The 20,317-nt window shown below is 40.5% G+C and overlaps 1 protein-coding gene across 1 annotated transcript; it reads left to right on the top strand.

The window, feature by feature from the left end:
- Window positions 1-2,375: 2,375 nt before the first annotated feature.
- Window positions 2,376-14,418, top strand: fz (frizzled class receptor). The gene has a single exon (XM_089246051.1). The coding sequence runs from the start codon at window positions 2,540-2,542 to the stop codon at window positions 4,265-4,267; it is 1,728 nt and encodes a 575-aa protein (XP_089102177.1). The 5' UTR covers window positions 2,376-2,539; the 3' UTR covers window positions 4,268-14,418.
- The last annotated feature ends 5,899 nt before the right edge of the window (window positions 14,419-20,317 follow it).

Genomic DNA, 20,317 nt, shown 5'->3' with positions numbered 1-20,317 from the left:
GAGAAAGCTGTTTGACTTGGCCCCCCCCCCCACACCCCAGGGCCGCAACTAGATACTTTATCAGCCATGAAAAGCACTCATTTTGCTCCCTTCTCCCCGTATTATGTGGAAGGAGCAGTTACAGGGTGAATTCGACGACCCTAGTGCACAGGACACCAGACTCACCTGCTCGATTTTATCACCTGCACCTGCACCTCACCGATCACCTCCTCACCTATAACGATATTCGACTGTATATGTAATGGGGCTCTCAAAATAGGCTCCCTTTACACTTTTGCTTGGTTGCCCTTCCCCCCCCCCCCCAAATATCCATGTTAAAGACACCCACTGACAATCCCCCAGAAGTCAAGAGGCTGCTTATACTTCACTCGTTTTTCCGTCGGAAAAACTGAAGTTGCTAATCGCTTATCTCAGTGGTCCTCAACCTTTGGAAGTCCGCGGCCCGTTTGATTTCTTTTATGTGAGTGGAAGGCCCTGTCAGCACGCCTAATGGGGATATGACTGGGTAAAAATGAATTGGTGAGCTATTTTTTCCCGACCTGGTCAGGGCCCGGTGGTTGAGAAACACTGGTGTATCTGATGAGAATCGTACCGGGCCCCAGACCCGGTCAGTTCTCACTCTTTTGGGAGGGGGCAATGCCTGTTCACTGCCAACCCCCCATGGGGGACGTGAATCGGAGTCATACATAGCCTCAGACCCAAGGTTCCGTAGACAAATTGAGCTCCTTCAATAAATTTTGCTACAGGCCTGGCACCCCGCACCCCCATAATTAATGAATATACAATCGTTCCCTACCTCCTACGTAAGGGCTCAAATTTCGTATATACGGGACGACTGCGACTTTTTAACCCCCCCCCCCCCCCATCCCAATGTTTCAATTCGGCGGCTCTGGAATCATATGTAAAAAATTTTGTTCTTAGCACCGTTAAACAGTACTGTCTTGCTTGACGCATGGGGCCTACACAGGCACTGCCCGGGTGCTGCTGATGATGATGATATAATGAGATATTCATGATAATGAGGTTAAAATTTTTTAGAATAAGCATGTAAATTAGTAGGCATTTCCAAACAAGTGGGTGCCTTAGAAAAATCGCTTTGCACGGAGATGCTCTTAAGATGACCCTGCCGTTAGATTGCCTTCTCGTACGCCGAGAGGCGCGTGCGCCTGTCACTAGGCTGTAGCAACAGGGACACTGCCACAGTGCCCCGACCGAAATGGGGGGGGGGCACCCCAAGAACCCTTGGGGTGCCCTCAAGAGAGGAAACCAAAGACCACTCTCTACCTTTCGTGGGCGGGAGCTCGAAGAGAGCCGAAGATGGGGGGGGGGGGCTTTGGGTGCAGGGCACCCAATTGCCTTCTCGTACGCCGAGAGGCGTGTGCGTCCCTAGGCTGGAGCAACCGGGACACTGCCACAGGGCCCCGAAATGGGAGGGTGGCGACATGAAAATGCACGCTCATTTTGCATAATAATAACCCTTTCGGGGATGCATGGCCCCAACATCGTGGAGAGGGGCCCCCTATGCTGGGATCTTTTGCGGGCCCCCCCCCCAGACCAGACTTTCACGCATGGGCGGAGATACGGTGGGGCGTAGGGGGGGGCAGTGCCCCCCAGCGTCAAAGGTGGAGTTGACTGATTGATCTAATGTATATATGTAGGCCTATATATGCAGCGGCGTAGCCAGAAATTTCGTTCGTGGGGGTGGGGGGCACTTTTATTTCGGGGGGACCAAAGTGATCGAACAATAGATTTGACCATCCTTTTCTCTTTTTTCGGTCATTTTCTCACATTTCGGGAGGGACCAGACCTCCAAGTCCTGCCCCCTCCTCATCATCGTGCCCCCCCCCCAGCAATAATGACCGTGCCCCCCCCAGACTTGCAAGTCTATCTGCGCCTATGCTTTTACGGGCCCTCTTTATGATGAATTTATAGCGTGAAAAAACGAAAAATGATGAGCCCTGTCAGCCCCACCCATGTGTGTGCGGGGGGTGTCATGGGAGGAGGCAAGAAAAAGCCTGCCCGGAGGACTCCAGAGAAGTTACGCTACGGCCCTGCGTGCACCCTCTTGGTTAAGAACCACTGACCCACTGTGAAAAATTCAAAATCTTTGAGCAGGAAACGACTTCAAAAGCCGATGTTACTGTATAATCGAGTTGCAGTCAGTGAAGATATCATAAGGAAGGGATTTATAACTTGTCGTCTGTCAATTGAGGGACAGCCCCCGCGAGCGGGACGCATGCATGCTGTTACCCGCCCTGCCGGCGCCTCAGTCGACCAATCACGAACGAGCGTGGCAATTCTCGTTGGGCGCGTTTCTCTCCCCGTCTCTCTCTCTCTCTTTATTTCTTTTCTTTTTTGTTATAATTTAGTGTTATTGTACGAGACTCGCCTTGGATGGTATGTCGCTCCACAACGACGACGAGGACGATTAAATGCGGCCATTGTGCGAAGTGGAATCGACACCGTGAGATTATTATGTTGTGATCACGATTGTTGTTGTTGTTCGCGCTGATATAATCTTCGGACTAGTATCGCAAAGATGGCCGTGGTTCTGTACGTGTCATGGTTACCGGTCCTGGTGCTCGTCGCGGCCGCCGTACAAAATGGAGGAAGAGCTCAAGTGGTGAGTTCTCGAATATCCGATCGCGAGAGCCCGATCCCCCACCACGGCCGGTGCGAGCCGATCACGATCCCCCTGTGCAAGGACATACCGTACAACGAGACGATCATGCCGAACCTGCTGAACCACCAGAAGCAGGAGGACGCCGGACTGGAGGTCCACCAGTTCTTCCCGCTGGTCAAAGTCCAGTGCAGCCCGGACCTGCAGTTCTTCCTGTGCACCATGTACGCTCCCGTGTGCACCATCATAGAGAGGGCGATACCGCCCTGCCGGTCGCTGTGCATGAAGGCCAGGAACGGCTGCGAGACGCTGATGAACAACTTCGGTTTCCAGTGGCCCAAGAGCCTGGATTGCGACAAGTTCCCGGAAGCTGGAGGCGAGGCCCTGTGCGTCGGGGAGAACAACACCGAGAGGGCGTCGCACCCCCACAACGGTGCCGGGGGCGGCGCAGGTGGTGGTGGTCATCCTCATCAACCCACGAGGAATAGTTCTGTGTCTCGTGGACGGAAATTCATATGTCCCGAAGAGTTTAAGGTCCCCAAGGGTCTGGGGTACACGTTCAAGGTTGGTGAGACCGAAGAGAGGGATTGCGGGGCGCCGTGTGACGGGATGTTCTTCACTGGACAGGAGAAGAAGTTTGCAAGGACTTGGATCGGGATCTGGGCCATCTTGTGCATGGGTTCGACACTCTTCACAGTGCTCACTTTCCTCGTTGACATGAGAAGATTCATGTACCCGGAGAGACCAATAATATTTTTGTCGGTGTGCTACTTTATGGTATCGGCAACATATGTTGCTGGGTTTGTGATGGGTGAGGAGGTTTCTTGTAATGATCCGTTCCCGGCGCCGAATAACCGCACCAACATACAGATGGTACGGACTGTCACGCAAGGTAATGACAAGAAATGGTGCACAATATCGTTCATGATACTGTACTTCTTCAGCATGGCGAGTTCGATCTGGTGGGTTATATTAACCCTGACATGGTTCTTGAGCGCTGGATTGAAATGGGGTCATGAGGCGATCGAAAACAATTCCCAGTATTTTCACCTCGCTGCTTGGACGGTTCCTGCGATTAAGACGATCACCATCCTCGCTATGCGGAAAGTGGAAGGCGATGTACTTAGTGGGATATGCTTTGTTGGTCTGTGGAATGTTGATTCGCTACGTGCATTCGTGCTTGCACCGCTCGGCGTCTATATGGCATTGGGAACGCTGTTCTTACTAGCTGGCTTCGTCTCTCTGTGCCATATCAGGACAATAATGAAACACGACGGCAGCAGGACTGATAAACTCGAAAAGCTGATGATCCGCATAGGAGTGTTCAACGTCCTGTATACGGTTCCGGCAGTCATAGTGCTCGCTTGTTACATCTATGAACAGTACTTCTTTGATTCTTGGATGTTATCGTGGCAGCGGGAAAAATGCGGCAGGCCGATGTATAGCATACCGTGTCCACAAGTTCCTCAAGGTTACGGGTTCTGGCCGAAGCCTGACTTCGCCGTGTTCATGATCAAATACCTAATGACATTGATGGTTGGGATCACATCAGGATTCTGGATATGGTCCGGGAAGACATTTACATCGTGGAAAAATGTCTATGTCGGGTTGTGCATGCGGATTCATCGCACCGAAGCGTACGTGTGAGACTCGTGTTCATTTTCGTAGTGTGCCATATGTGGATATAATTCTAATCGACTAGATCAAATGGATATGCACAAAATCTCTCGAGAACTGTTTTTTTTTAAGGTCGGAACTTCACCTCAGTGGATTATATGACTACTTCTCGGAACAGTGCGTTGTTCAAACTGATAGTCAATTTCGGATATTTGTGTATATATGGTAAGACGTACCTGCACACCCTTCCCATTTTATTATTATTATGTTTCTATTTGTTTTGCCATTCCCTTCATATTTCTTGTCATGACGCTACTGCCATCGGTTAAGATTATTATTAATGTCAATGACTGAAGTTTCAGTGTGTTTTAGTTCACTGGTGATGGACACATCAGTGGAATTTTCCGTTTTCCATTCTATACTTTCATGAGCAGGGCTGCATTTATATTCAGGGTCAGCAATGGTAATGCATCCAAAAATGCATTTCGGTGCCCATCTGTAATGTTCAGTGAGTGGTTAGATGAAACATTGCCCTCATCCCGTGGCCCGTTCCACTGTGCAGTCAGCGTCCAGCTACTGCGAGAAATACAAGATTACCGATATGGCAATATCTGAGTGATATAACAATTTTTAATATAATATTTGTAGAATTTGGCAAATGTTTTTGGCTGGGATTGTGTTGAATAAGTGGACCAAAATACGAACTGTGAAATCTGGCTCTTCTGTCGCTATTTCATGAGTGTTGTGTACCGTACTCAGATTACAATTTTGTTAAATAACAATATAACTAGTTTGTCTGTAATGTAAAATGCAGGTTCCTCTTTCACAAAATGCTGTCGATATGCATACAGAACCACTAGTTTATTTGGTGTACGACAAAACAAGAAGTGACGTCGTTCCTGTGTGTCTAATTTGAGAGCACATTACTGAAAAGTGGGTTTTTCAGAATTGATAAATTTATGTTAAGGATTTGTTATTAGCCAAAATGGTAGAATGTACTACTGGCTGTATGAAGGTTGTTGGTTTGAATCCCTCTCGAAACTCGTTCCCCCCACCATCTTATATTTAATTTTTTTCCTCTCTATCTTTCTCATCTTTGATTTTGGATGATTACAGGTTTACTTCTTTTTCACTTGCGTTTAAAGTTGATAATAAGCGTCCAGTCACTCGTGGATGATCGCCTCTGCTCGCATGGCCCTCCACAACGGTTGTGCTGACAGAGAGCCCGGAACAATTCTCATTTTTTTTCATGCTGTAAACCCCAAAACAGAATGTTTTTTCATTGTTCTGCAACGAGCTCTCAGCTGACTGCAAATGTTCTGCTGTGAAAATCCCTATAATAGTGTTCTCTGTACTTTTTCTTTCAGATTGTTCTGCGACGCACGGTGCAGATTTTGGCACATTCTGCTTTGGGGGCTGTAAATTTGCTATACAGAGGCCCTGTGCAGGTTGATGGGGGGCCATGGCATGAGCCTCTATGAGAATTGATTCGTTTTTAATGATTTATGTTTGAGGGTGAAGGGCCATGATGGGCTTGTGTTGAGTGGGGTGGCAGACCAGAGCGAAGCACCCCCTGAATTGTCATAACAAAAGAAAAGAAATTACACAGTGCTAATTGTAATATAGATTTCATAATTATTTGTTTTATTTATTTTTAATTTTCAAAAGGTACGGCAAGCTTATTGTACATAAAATAAGCCAGGAACTTAATCAAATCTGCCTTAAATTGAATTAACTCCTGGTGTCAGGTGTCTCTAAAAGATCCAGCAAGAAGCGTGACATCACTGAAAGCCTTCTACCGCACACCAAATAAACGTCCAGCTCTGTATACGTATCCTCTGCCTTCACCAAAACATGAAAAATGTGAGTGAAAATCCTATATAACAATGTTACTCTCTGGTCCTGATGCACAGTGTTAACTGCCAACGAAATCTTACACGATCTGCTTCCCAGTGCCACCTTTTTTCTCTCACATGCTGTGAAGACGTATATATATATTATAACTCCTGTGGCAGTTAAGGGGTTAATAGATTCATCAGTTATGATAACTCCTTAAAAACGATGCATATCTCTGATGCCTCAAGTATTGTTATATAGGCATTTCACTGCGTTTTGTTACTTACTGGTTATCTCTGATTATGTTCTTTTGGTGATTTTCCTTTCTATCAGTGATTTTTTTTTTAGTCACCAATAACTTAGTTTCTTGTTGCCAAGAAAATGTGAGTGAATGAGCTTTATTATACATATTTATTCAAATATCTTTGTCATTAGTGAATAGTACATTAATGCACTATTCAGTGAAAAACTTCATTGCCTATTTCAACAGCAATGACACGCAATGTTCTAGCTTGAGAATCAAGCTTTCTAAAAATGTTTTCTTAACGTTGAAAATGGCCTCCATCAAAAGTTCTTATCCAGTTTATCGTTTCTAAATGCGTTAGCCTGAGTCCTGATGACAGCTAAAACATATAGAGCGTTTGTCCTTAATCAGCTGCCGGAACACTCAGAGAACAGCTGCATCAGATCATTAATTGATTCGAAATTGTGTTAGTGATGGGAACCTCGGTGCATATGGTGCTTCAAGTATCATTAATGGCAATAAATACTTTCATCAGCTACCAATGGCTGCAATTGTAATGTGATTTGGTAATATGTTGTTGAACCCCAATTCAATTAATAAGATGACATAGCTACGAAGTCTCCAGAATTTCTAATCTGTGTCCCAGACTCCCAAAAAGTTCTTATGTGAATATATAACGTATAACTACGTAAAAAAAAAAAGACAAATTTCGCCACGCAGCGAGCATCAGTTTGGCTAATCAACAGAATATCTTTGACCTTACTTCCCATTTTGAATAAGTCTATCTTCCTTTTGGCCAGATTGTCAAATTGATTTTGATTTGTATGTAATAATGCCAGATAATTTAGTGATGATTTAACTTTTTCGCTAATTGGCGATGGCTGACACAATGTCACATCTTTCTAATGGGGGGGGGGGGGGAGAATCATCATGATTTTATATTCATTCATGAAATATCCAGACTTTGTTTTTGAAAATCCCTTTTATATTTAGTATATTGTAAAAAACGAAGTATTTTTTTAATGTGCGGTTTTGTGAGGATATGCAGATAGGGTCTACTTGGAAAACAAAAAAAACTACCGATCAATCTGAGGAGTTTCTTAAAGTAAAACCAGGCCTTGAGAAATCGGAGAAAAAATAAAAAAATTAAGGACTCCAGCCAAATTTCTTTCCAGCAAATCATGTTTTTTCCCCCATGAGAAGGGGGTCCTAAATAATTTTTTGATTTTTTTTGAGTTTAATGACCTCTTCTGGTGGGGGAGGAACCATTATTATAAAATGAAAGAAAATTTAATCCTTTGACTCCAATTTAGCAAGCGCACACAAAATTTTAGGCACCAATACAGATTTTCTAGTCATCAGTGTCTGGTTGCATGGGATTTTTCAAGCCAAGGGTAAAACATTGGAGGGCCCCCTGCATTTTGTCAGTGTTCGAAACTAACTTCAAGCCATAATTAAATGGGGTAAAAAAAAGAATGGAGTTTTTGAAATTTCCAACTAATGTGTAAAGTTCAGAGATTGGTCTGAACAGCATATACAATTCAGATATTTGCTGGATCCATTAGCACTTGTAAATGAGTGAAAATATAGTCCAGAGCCAGTGAGTGGTTCCCAACTTCAAGATGCTACTGCGAGCTGATCTCTCCGATAGAAAGTCTCGCCACAGAGCAACAGGCCTACAATGATAAAATCTTCAATCATTACACTTCACTCGTGGTTAGAAATGTTAATGACAGAACTATACAAATAACAAGCATTACACAGATATAAACTATGTTAGGTTGACTACATGGACAAACATTCCAAGATACTCCAATTTGTTAGAAGTTCTGCGGGGGAATGTGAACTAGGTGCATGTCTGGTTTCGTAGTCCAACCAGTGATAACACATATTCAGTTATGCCCGACAGCTTCAGTTTTAGTCAAGAAACTTCAAAATTGAAATGATACACTACTACATAACCGAACATGTGCATTCCTTTATGGAATTTCTAACGAATCGGCACATGCTGGAATGCGTGCTCTGAGTTGTATGCTTGAAATGATACACAGCATGTCATAAATTTAGCCCTAGAATACTAACTCTGTCTCAGAAGCGTAAATGCATAGGCAGTTAACATGCAGTTTTTATTTATTTTGGGTAGTATTCTAAGGTTAAAGAATTTTAATGTGTGATAACATCTCGCATCTAATGGAAAGGTGGTTAAGGTCGACAAGAGAAAACATCTTTTATTGTTCGCACACACGTATCATTAGATCCATATCAGTAGGCTAACCAGATCTTTACCAGCATTTAGAGCCGGTTAAAAGCGAACTTGTATATTATTAGATGGCTTTGGAAATAGCCTGTATCATTTTTAAAATGTTACCAAGACTTTTTAGTTGGCAGAAATCAACAGTTTGAGTCTGTTCTTGTGTCAGTTGCTTAATTTTGTGGCAAAATCTAGCTGTAATTTAATGAATTCTATGTATCTTTCTTTTAGACAATATCTTGTCTTGGATTAGCTGGAATGTCAGAAAGTTTTCTTGCTATCAGAACGCTAAACCAACCCATAGAAAACTTGTATTGCACATCTGATGCTTCTACTGCCCCACCCTATTCTGGGCTGCATCTAGCAGTCCTTTCTTTCCATGCTAGTTGCGATATCGTCCACTTTGAGAGACACTATTTCAGATCAATTGAGATTAATTATAATCTGGTAAAGATGTTTACAGAGGCATATAAGAGTCAAGATCTTTTTACTTCCAAAGCAGAATGTGATGAAAACTGCTTTGTACCTCGCGGAACAATCTCTGGAACAATTTTGAGTGAAGAACTCTTCTGCGTAGAAAACACTATGATGGGAATTTTTACTGTGTAACATTCTCATTCAGTCGAGGTCTTGTTGCAGAACAATGCAAAAAATTATGTTTTGGGGATCATTACTAAGCAATGACAATCTGGGCTCCAAGTTTTAAGGGATCTTTCCAGATAAGCTAATTAGCAGGGCTTTGGAAAATTGGTAAAGTTCCTAAAATTTTCAATACATGATTGCAAAATTGGAGTCTGGACAACACAAAATTTTCTCATTTCATGAAGGTGTGTTTTTTACATAGGAAGGAGGATATTAAATCCTCGGAAAAGTGAAAGAAACATTATTTAGGATAATTTTTTTTTGAGCAAAAACTATGGCTCCTAAGAAATTTGGCTGACACCTTAATTTTTCTTTAATTTGTTAAGCCCTGCAAATCAGGTATAAAAAGATGATTTACTTGTCCAATTCACTCATCAATCATAAATAAAAAATTTTAGGCTCAATACAGGTTTTCTAGTTGCCATGATGCCATCTACATGAACACTGAAAGTGTTGCATGATATTTAATCATTTTGAATCGGACAAGGATGTGCAACTTTGAGTCAATTCCTGATATTCCTACCCTATAGTTCTAGGCCTACACAAGCCACCGTCTCTTTTCCCAAAATAGAAGTTGTCTTTGTATGTTGAGAAAAATTCTAGTGAAGATTGGATGGGTTTCAAATTCATAGAACCTCTTAACATCCTTCCTACCAAGACATACAAATGTCTTATCAACCTATTCCCCCCCCCCCCAAAACTATACATGAATACAATGAATGCCAGAACTGCAAGACTTATCCCGTTGCTGGGATCACTTCCAGCCCAGCTTCGTGGCTGTGCAGCCAGAGTACTTGGTGGTAAGATGCTTGTTTACAACCGTGAATGTTACCATCAGCTCTCAGGTTTGAATCGGGGGAAGAATATAGATAAGATATTTTTCCTATCGAGCTTGAGGTAACCACACAGATAGATATGCCTTCATTTTCAACCCAACTCGCTAATGGCAATAAATTGCAGTATAGTGATATGGGTGCAGTTGGTGTGTGGTGAAGTAGCTTTATGACCGGAATACAATGAATCAGGGCTTAAAATCTGGAAGAAATCTGGTCAGATCTGAGATTGAGCATGGCTTTTCTCAAGGAAAACAGTCTTGAATGATGTTTTACAGACTTTTCCTGAAACCTTGCTAAGCCTTTTCAATGTTTGAAGAGATGCTGCTATAGAATAAAAAAAAGTTGTATCGTCCTTAGACTGTAACTTGATTATTATATTGGCCTATAGAAAATTTTCAGGTGTCCTGGGATTTTTCCTGCTCTGTAATAAGTTACTGAAGCTTCCTCGTAAAAGCAGCATTTGTGGAAGGCATGGATACCAAGTACCAGCTCTGGCCATACCACTATATTGAGATTTACATTGTCAAGTTACATTTGTCAAGTTTGTCATGCCTTCTAGAAAATCTGTATTGGTGTTTGCCTAAAAACTTCTATATGTAATAAGTAATTTGTAAATTAGAGTCTAAGGATGACACGAGATATATTTCATGAGCAGTGCATTTTCCACATTTGTGTTGACTTAGACCAGAGGTCTTCAACCTTTATCTAATCGCAAGCACTGCCTTCACCCATCACCAAAAGAAGCGCACTCTTCCGGCAAGTTTGACCCATATGAATGCATGGAATCTGAATGATTTCAATCCTTAAACACAATTTATCAAGGTATCATGGGAATACAAAGTGCTTACTTGGAACGTTGATCAAGTGTTCATGAGCACCAAATCAGATACGACCGGCGAGCACTCTGGGTGCATCAGGGAGCACCATAATGCTCGCAAGCAACGGGTTGATGATGCTTTACTTAGACTCTGCTGTCCAGAGTAGAAGCAGGATATTTTTTTTCATTTAAAACTACAGGGAGGACATTAGCAAAACAAGAATGTTTTTGCCTAAGCAACAAAGCATATTTTTGTTTCGAGTTGCTGCCCCCGCTATTAGATCCTTATTGTAAATTTAAAACCAGGTTATCAAGATAATCCAAGACAGGATATCGTCACTCATTTCTTTTAAATTGATGTTGTAGGTTTTTCCTTATCAATGGCAATTTTTCTGCCAACCCTCTCCCCCAATTCTAAGCATTTCTTCCCCGTATACAATTAACACAATTACATTCATTGAAATGAAAAAATAATTAATTGAGATCCCGTTCCAATTGATTATTTTCATTCGTAATATTTTTCTGTCATTGCTAATTATATGTTGACAGCTGTAATAAATATTCACCAATACCACAACCTTTCAATTAATATTGTTCTCGTTATATATAGTGAATTATGACACATAATTAGCATTCGGCTTCAGAGCGCAATATAATTGAAATCAAATGTTTTATTTTATTTTCTTCAAATACAAAAAGCAATTTAGGTCTTCGATTAGGTTGATGCTTAGCATATAATGCATTTAATCTTAACGCTATAGGCCTACATATCTTATCATGGGAGGAATGTGATTTTGTTCATATCGCAACTGACAATTTGAGAAATGTTTTTCTTTTTCATTCATATAGAATCTCGAAACAATCTGTGCGAGAATATAGTGTAAATAAGATGTACGAATGTATTATATACATATTTTTTTCGATGCTTTTATTTTATTCTGTATATGTAAACATATGGGACCGTTTCGAATTTTAATCTTCGTGTTCATTTGTTTTGTCTCATATAAAACTGTATATAATAGTAAATGTGTCTCATAGTACCGATCATGGTTTTTTATTTGAAATGTCAAAAATCATGAAAATATATGTAAGTTAAGGAAGTTAGTAAGTCTGTCAGAAAGAATTGAATGTGAGTGTGTGTGTGTGCTCTTCATTCCTTGTCGATATAATTTACCGAATCGAGTCCTCATTCTAAATGTGTTTAAAAGTAGATTTTTTCTTCGCATTCGATATTGAATATGTAGTGTTTTTTTTATATTATACAGTAGACTTAGAAGAATCAGACAAATTTTAAAAACTTAATTTGTCCCGAACTGAAAGCATTTTGAACCTCTTACTGCAGGACTTGACAAATCCCAGGTCTCCATAGTGACTAAAAAATTTGTTTTGCCGCTTAAAATTTTTATATGTGAAGGGCAAAAATGGTAAACGGCTCTACCTAAGTGTTAAATAAAAAAAAAAATTCAAATCCCGTTTTTCACGTTAAAGTGTCAAATGAGCAATTCTTATAATTTTGTCAACGTGAAAAGTGCAGGTTGTGGCCTCTTAAGTGGTGAATGCGAGCCGATCTCCTCATTAAAAAGTCTTGCCATAGAGAGCAACTGGCCTACAATGGTAGAAATACTCGATCATTACACTTCTGAAAGCAGATACAACTTCTATGAAATCGAAGTATATAATACTTCTGATGGCAGCACTGAAAAAGCAGACAAAGCACTATATATACTTGCTCAGACCATTAAGTGCACATACTCACACTTTCAGCACAACTCACTCTGTAGTAAATTGCCCACAGCGCTAGACCAGAATAGTAGGTCCTACTTGGTTTGAAAGAAAGAAGAAAAAAAGTTCTCTCAGTGGCTCAAAAGAGCGTGTAAATGTAAACATCCCTATCGGCTGCGATAATATATATATTTTTTTATTTCTGAACATTTCCCACCTTTTGGTACTTACAGGCCCTCCAAAGCAGAATGTTTCGCATTGTTCTGCAACATGCCCTCAGGTGACTGGAAATGTTCTGTAGTAAAAATTTCCAGCAATTGATTGATGGTGGATGGCAGCACTGCACATAACAAGCATTAAAAACAAACAAACTTCATGTTAGGTGCACAATAGGTACAAGCACACACAGCCGTAACTGGGGTTACGGCCCTACACACACATTCTGACATTGTACCAATTTGTTAGAAATTCCTTAGGCAGCGGTGCTCTGTGTACATTCCCCAGGGGCTCCGTGGCCATTTGGGGGGGGGGGGCAGTAAATTTGAAGAAACAAATTAAAATAAATCAGTAACTGAATAAATAAAAAATAGGCCTACTGGGCTTTGCCATAGAAATTGTACACCTGAAAGGGCTCCATGAGTCAAAAAAAAGGTTGAGAAGTGCTGCTGTAGTGGAATGTGTACGAGGTGCATTACAGATTAGTAGTAGTACAAATTCCCATTTCATGCATAGTTAGAAAAATGGATGGCAGATAGCGGTACTGCACATAACAAACATTACACAGAGAAACAAACTTCATAGAAGGTTCACTACACACACACACATACATTCCAACTTGCACCAATTCGTTAGAAGTTCCATAGAGGAATATGGACGAGGTGCATGTCTGGTTTAGTAGTAGTAGTACGAATTCCCATAAAATAGTGTTTTCAACATTTTTCTCAAGATTTTACCAGACTGTTTAGCGAAGTATGTTGCAGATTTCAGCCTATTCTGTTTTGGGGGTTACAGCGTTTACCACTTTTTCCCTTCATGTGTTTAAAGACATCACAAAATTCTCATAATTTGTATCAGTGTCTACCAACGCAGAAAAAGGTTCAGAATCCTAGAAAAATATTTTTTGAAGGATTATTTAAATTTTTTTTGTGGGGGGGGGGGGAGAGGGGGAAGCGCTCGTCCCTGAGAAATTTGGACTGCAATGTCGATTGGCCTTTGTATTGTGTAAAAATTACTTTTAGACTGTTAAAAATTTTCTAATGAGGACTATTGAAGTTGAAGAATTAGCTGATTTTGCTCATCGTTTGTTTTAGGAAGTTCTCTTAAAATCTTGTGTTTATCTATAATGTGTGTGTGTGGTTTTTGAGGATAAGGGGGTGACATACACAGGCGCTCACTGGATCTGTTATTCATATCAAACTTAATGACTAGAGTTTTTATCCTCTCTAGTGGCATTTATTAGTCTTTTTTTCCACGTAAATTAAATCCAAATATCATTTCGAGAGAATTTCATGATTTTTTTTTTTGCCCTCTGTATTGTCATTGTGTATTGAAAAAATTACTTCATATCATCAAACATTGGTTTGTAATCGTGAAGTAGATAGTGCTGCTGGTGTTCAGTTAGTGTATCGTGTTCGTGTAAGATGTAAGTATATTTAATAGTGTGAGATGATGTGTATATAAAGGACCATAATATATATATATATATTGCATATTTCTTTTTTCCTTCATTGTACTCGTGTATCAAAAAGTTACGATGTCTGTTCTAGTTGTGGAAGAGTTACATAATATTTGTAATTGCTCAGTGTTTATAGAATAAATATATGATTATAGAAATACACGGAAATAGTTTTTGGGTTAAGCGATCATTTTCTTTTTATAGAATGTACTGGTTGCTAATTTGTTTGGTGCTCTTTCGTTATAACCATACCATAAGTTTTTGACACCAAATTGGTGCATTTTGGCTTTCTTTCTGTATGCCGTGCTTTGAAAAAGAAATTTATGGAACATCAGTAAAATATGCATATGGGTCATTCTCACAAAATTTGACAAAAAAAAGAAAGAAAAATAAATGTCAACCAAAAATATTCTGAGGGTCACTTCTTTACCCGCTGATAAATATAATATGGGCACAGTAGTAGCCCAGATCGATAGGATACCCACCTAAAGCACCAAAGGATGTTTAGAGGTATCGCAAGTTCGATACCCTGTTCATCCTTAACAAACTTTCCTGACACTGGGGTACAACAGAAACAGTGACATGACCACAGAGAAAGATTCATACCGCAGGGAGTGCCACACAGAGGTTAGTGCACCAACCTCTTGGTGAGTATAAAATAAGGCTGCCACATTCAGAATCATCAATAAATTTTAGGTCCTGGTCTAATTAGCCCTCGTGTGCAGAAAATGACTGTGATGCGAATAATATAGTCAGCAGCAAAGTTTGCTCAAAATTGGTGAAAAAAGTTCATTTAAGTTTAACCTTAGGAATTCCGACTTGGTATTTTGACCATTTCAGCACTTAATTTGATATTTATGCTTGATACAACATTTTTTAAATATCTTGTTGGTTTATTTTTAACTTGGACAAGCGCTGATACTATGAATAATCTTTTTGTCAATTGCATATTTATTTGTGTTTATCACTTCTTTTTTTGTCAATTTTATGGGGATGACAGATTTTTAATTTGTGTCTGTTTTACTAGAGCACAAGCAAAGTCTTTAGATGAAACATTGCTGCGATCAAGAAATTTGGATTTTTTTCACCTCCCCCCCCCCTCCCCTAACTTATGATCAAACCTACCTTCCTTGTTACCTAATGCCAGGAGAAAGACATTCTTACATGTTTTGTAACACTGAGCAAAAACTAAGCATGTATTTTTCAAAAATACATAGAAGTCTCTAAACTGAAACACCTGAGGTAAATTGAAAATAATTTCCAATTGTATATTTCTCAAAAAAAAAAAGGTTACCAGGACAAGGAAATTCAATATATATAAAGACAGTCGTCTTTTTTTCCTAAATAAATCTTAATTTGTGAAGTAATATATAATTCTAATTGTTGGAAGTTCAAGCGATGGCTACATTCTTAACCTTTTCAAGGCAAAATTTGGTAAAACTTTGGCTAAACTTGAAATTTTGGCAACTAGTGCTGTAGGATTTGAACCAATGTTTGCCAAATGTCACGAATATAAAAAAAAAAAGGCTGGGGAAAATGTTCATTTGGCTGTAAACTATTGATAAAAAACATTTATAATTATAAAAAAAAGATGAAAGGCGGAAAATTATAATTTTAAAATTTTAGGAATGTGCTGAGGATAACCAGGAGTAGGACGTTTTCTTAACAAATCAAAAAATGCAAATTAAAAAAAATCTATTGACGTAAAAATTAAAAAAAGTGGCGACTTTTTAGAAACTGGAATATAAATTGAAAGCAACGAACAAAAAGTTCAGTGTTAAATATATTAAATGTAAACTGCTGGGGACACAATTTAGTCCAATTTCGTGAGAATGACCCATATAACACCAAATAGGAGGCATGAATTCAAAGAAAATTCGTATAGATAAAAATGCACCAAGTGGTATGGCTATAAAATAAAGGGAGAGCTCCATTTTTTTCCTCCTTCAGATTGGTATAGAGGGGAATGAGATATATTTCTGTGTGATGTTTTTCTTTCTTTCTGATAGATAGGCTTTAATAGACCTTCTTGGGGAATGGAAGTGTTCACCATTTTTAGCCACAACGAGTTATTTTACTTGATCTTAGGTATCGTCTTTTTAAATGATGTCAAACGGGGCCAGAGCAGAAGGATTTATCGTGGTGCTTTTCCATGGAAGGTCAGTCTGATAGCTCTGTAGCTCAGTTGTAAGGCCGCAATACATACTTGAGTGCTTTATCAGTGATGTCAATGCTCAGTTTGATACAAGCAAGAGAGTTTGACACGAGCTCAGTTTGATACGAGCAAGCTCACCCTTTTCAGAGAGGTAAGATGATCAATTATTGTATCGTATAAATGATATTTAGAAACCTTTGGTGATGCCCTTTGCAAAGATTATCTGCCTCGAGAGAAACTATCATTATTCATTGGTTGATATGTGTGTGTGTGTCACCTTCACTCAAGTGTACTGGACAGGTCATACAAGATGTCCAGTACACTTGAGTACAGGTCACAGTACTGGTGTCCGTCTAGATCAGTGATTCCCAACGTGGGCGTTAACGCCCCCTGGGGGCGATGGAATGTTCCGGGGGGCGGTGGAAGCTACGGGTATAACATAATGGGAGAAAAAAATTTCTGAAGAGGGGGGCGATGGGACAGAAAAGGTTGGGAACCTATGGTCTAGATGGAACAAAGATCATTGCAAAAAATGCCCAATTTACTTTTGTTCAGCCACATTTTTGCCCAGCTAAAATGCCTGTGAAAACATCCTTTCACGCCAAAAATTAGCACAGGCCAGTAAAAGTCGTCCAATTTATATGGACATGGTTGTTCATTAAGCTGAAATGCTTTCAAAAATGTTAAGGACCATGAAATGAATTTGATTCAAGAGTTGATTGAGCTAAATTTAAGCTGTAAGTTAGTCTAATTCAGTGGGTTCTTTCTTAACCGGGGGGGGGGGGAATCTACAGACCTCTTGAGGGCTCCTTAGAGGGATTTCAGAGGAGCCTGTGAGCTTATTTAACCATACACAGTGTAAATTCCTCTGGAGAATTTCTAACACAGGAACTTGTTGTGTCAACATATTTATGTTGCCACAGTTATACTTGTTCCATTTTATTCTTGTGCTGCTATGAATTTTCATGTTATATAAGTATGGTGTTGAAGTACCTGCTCTCTGCAGATAGGCTTTTTCAAAACTTAGCTATGTACTTAATATTATCAAGTAAAGGATCTTCTCATTTTATTGGCACGGGGGTGTCCGTGGAACACAAAAGTTTAAGAACCTCCCCCCCCCCCCCCCCCCCACGTGTAATTGAAATGTTGAAAGAGTTAAAAATAATCCCAAATGGTGTTGACCATCTGCCACCACCGTTGTTCAGTTGAGCGTCGTTTGTGTTCCGTGAAAGACTTGTTTTACAAAGTGCTTATTTAGTGCGTTGGTTCTTAACTGAGAACAGGAAAATCCACAAGGAATTTCTACCTGAGGGAACGACGATGAATGCTGCAAGGTACATTGAAATTTTGACCCGTTTCATGAAACGTCTACGCAGGGTACGACCTCAGTACGCACAACAAGGTTCATGGTTTCTTGTTCACGACAATGCTCGCCCTCACACAGCCAATATCGTCAAACAGTTCCTGGCAAAAAAAGGGGGGGGGGTGTAAATTGAACATCCACCATACTCGCCAGATCTCAATCCTCCAGATTTCTTCCTATTCCCACGACTCAAACTCGCTTTGAAAGGAAAGAGATTTGACGATATTCCTGACATCCAACGAAACGTGACGAGGCTTTTGAACTCCATCCCAAAAGAAGACTTCCTGCAAAGTTTCCAGGACATGTATAGGAGATCTCAGCGGTGCATAGTAATGGGAGGTGACTATTTCGAAGAACAGTAAGGTAACTTTCGTTAACATTTCATCTACGTTAATGTTACAGGACTATTCACCGAACTTTATTGTCAGACGTTGTATATTCAAACCATTCAAAACCACTTTAGGGTCACTTCTTGTTGCAACGCATAACCACTAACCAAGGAGCTCCGGTCGCTTAGCGGTGAGAATTCGGAAGAAACTTGCCGACTTGAATTTAGACAACACTGGGTAAAGCAGACAATAGGGAACTTACTTTCCACTCCATATGGAGTGAAAGATATTTAGTATGTGCCAGCCAAAATAATAAAACTTCTAGGGTTACCCCGTGCCCCCCCCCCAGAAAACCGGCCTTTCAAAGAGGCGGTCCCTTGATGGCCCGTATGGTTCCCCCTGTAGGGCTTTCTACTTCTAATCAGTTCATTTAGAAGGGGGGCCCTAAAGTCCGCAATCCTCGAGGCTCGGTTGTCATTACAGTAGTCTTGGTAATCCGAGTTAAACGGGACCGAGGCACCCTCGGGGTACTGAAAACTCGGATTACCGAAAAAAAACAAAAAAAAACAATATAAATCGATTTTCTTTCGAGGAGGGGGTTTGAGAACTATTAATCCCAAGACCCGAGGGGGTCTGGTCCCCCCACCCCGGAATGTGAAAAAATGACCGAAAATAGGGAAAAGATGGCAAAATCTAAAAATGTGCTATCACTTTGCCCCCCCCCCCCGAACGAAATTTCTGGCTACGGGCCTGCTCTAACTTATTTTATTTTTAATTGAATGACTTAGGACATTAAGGCTGCCATGCAAAACCGGTGGACTCTTTATAAGGGAGGCTGACGGGGGCTCTCATATTCCTGGAGAGCCCCCGTCAGCCTCCTCCCCTCCCCGGAGCCCGATATGATTATTTTCATTTATCACACTATATACATTTACTATAGAGAAACCGGAAAAAAATTCCGGCGGTAAAGGTGTCCACCGAAGACCAGGGCCGTCTTAAGAGCATCATGAGCCCCCCCCCCCCGCCCTTTTTCTGAGTCCATATCTGATAAACTCTAGAAAATTTCAATCAGATCTAATTTTTGTGAGACCCCTTGCGTTAACTCTTTCAAACCCTGGTTCCACAAATGTGTGAGTTGCTTTTTCTCACTGTATAATTTTTTCTTTTGACCTCAGGAAGTTAATCCCTGACTTGAAGGATTGTTCAAGTTTTGAGTTATAAATATGGCGAATATGAACTTTCATATTCGGTGCCCCTTCATCATGGGGCAGCACTTAAAGTTGAATTTTCAGGGAGTATGAGATTTCTTCCAGGAGAAAGTGCCTCCGGGAAAAGTATAATTTATTGCATAAAATTTATCAATAAAATTCTAAAAGAATTTTGTTTGTGAAGTTGAGTATACCCTGTGCATATCACATCTTGGCTGAAAAAAATTTGAACGACATTCCAAAAAATAACGAATGCTTGGTTACAAAAGGGTTAAGACGGCACTTCCGAAGACCCCAGACTAGGGATCAAAGACCCCTTAAAACAGAAATTATGGTAAAAAAAACCCCGAAATTCGGGTGTTTAACCAATCCACATTTTAACGCTGCACGCGCTGTAGAAACCTGCTCCAAGGAAAACCTGGCTTTATAGTGTAATCCTGACCTTATACACGCATTCGTTGGAAGAATCGAACAAAATGAAATATCGCAAAATTTGAAATATTGCTTGGTGAAAAACAGAAAAAGAGGGTTTTTTTTTTAGATCCTTGGATATTACCCGGAACCCTCGAACTTTTGAGGCTCAGATTATCGAGACCCTAGTGTATGCGATTGCTGCCCTTAAAAAAACCAGGCATTACACATATATATTCTTTTGACCATCATCGACCAAAATCAAACTTGTTATTGGTCTGGTGACACTGAGGACGGCCAATCGGGTTCTCGATCCCCTCGAGGAAAAAAGGGACCCTCTTATGAATGGACCTCATCCAATAATGCAATTTATTTCAGATCTGCTCGTGATGATTTTTTTTAATTCCGATCAAGAGACAACAATGTTCGTGAGATGCCTTTTTTTGTCATTTGTTGTTATTGTCGGAGTCTTTTTATTGCGTTCTTTTTCTCATCCATTCAAGAAAAATGATAATAATTCCGACGAGATGGCAGACTGACAACAATGAAAGAACTTTCTAGAACTAGATCATTATTAAGGAACCATCTCTC

This window comes from Pholcus phalangioides, unplaced genomic scaffold (genome assembly GCF_987345545.1).
Source record: "Pholcus phalangioides strain wild (caught in Gottingen) unplaced genomic scaffold, Ppha-v1.0 ptg000016l_1, whole genome shotgun sequence".
Taxonomy (NCBI): Eukaryota; Metazoa; Arthropoda; class Arachnida; order Araneae; family Pholcidae; genus Pholcus; species Pholcus phalangioides.
The sequence above is the reverse complement of the archived record's forward strand: the minus strand, read 5'-3'. Positions and strand labels throughout refer to the sequence as shown.

Bases quoted from the DNA above. Each gene is read 5' to 3' on its own strand.
- fz (XM_089246051.1), top strand. From the start codon at position 2,540: ATGGCCGTGGTTCTGTACGTGTCATGGTTACCGGTCCTGGTGCTCGTC.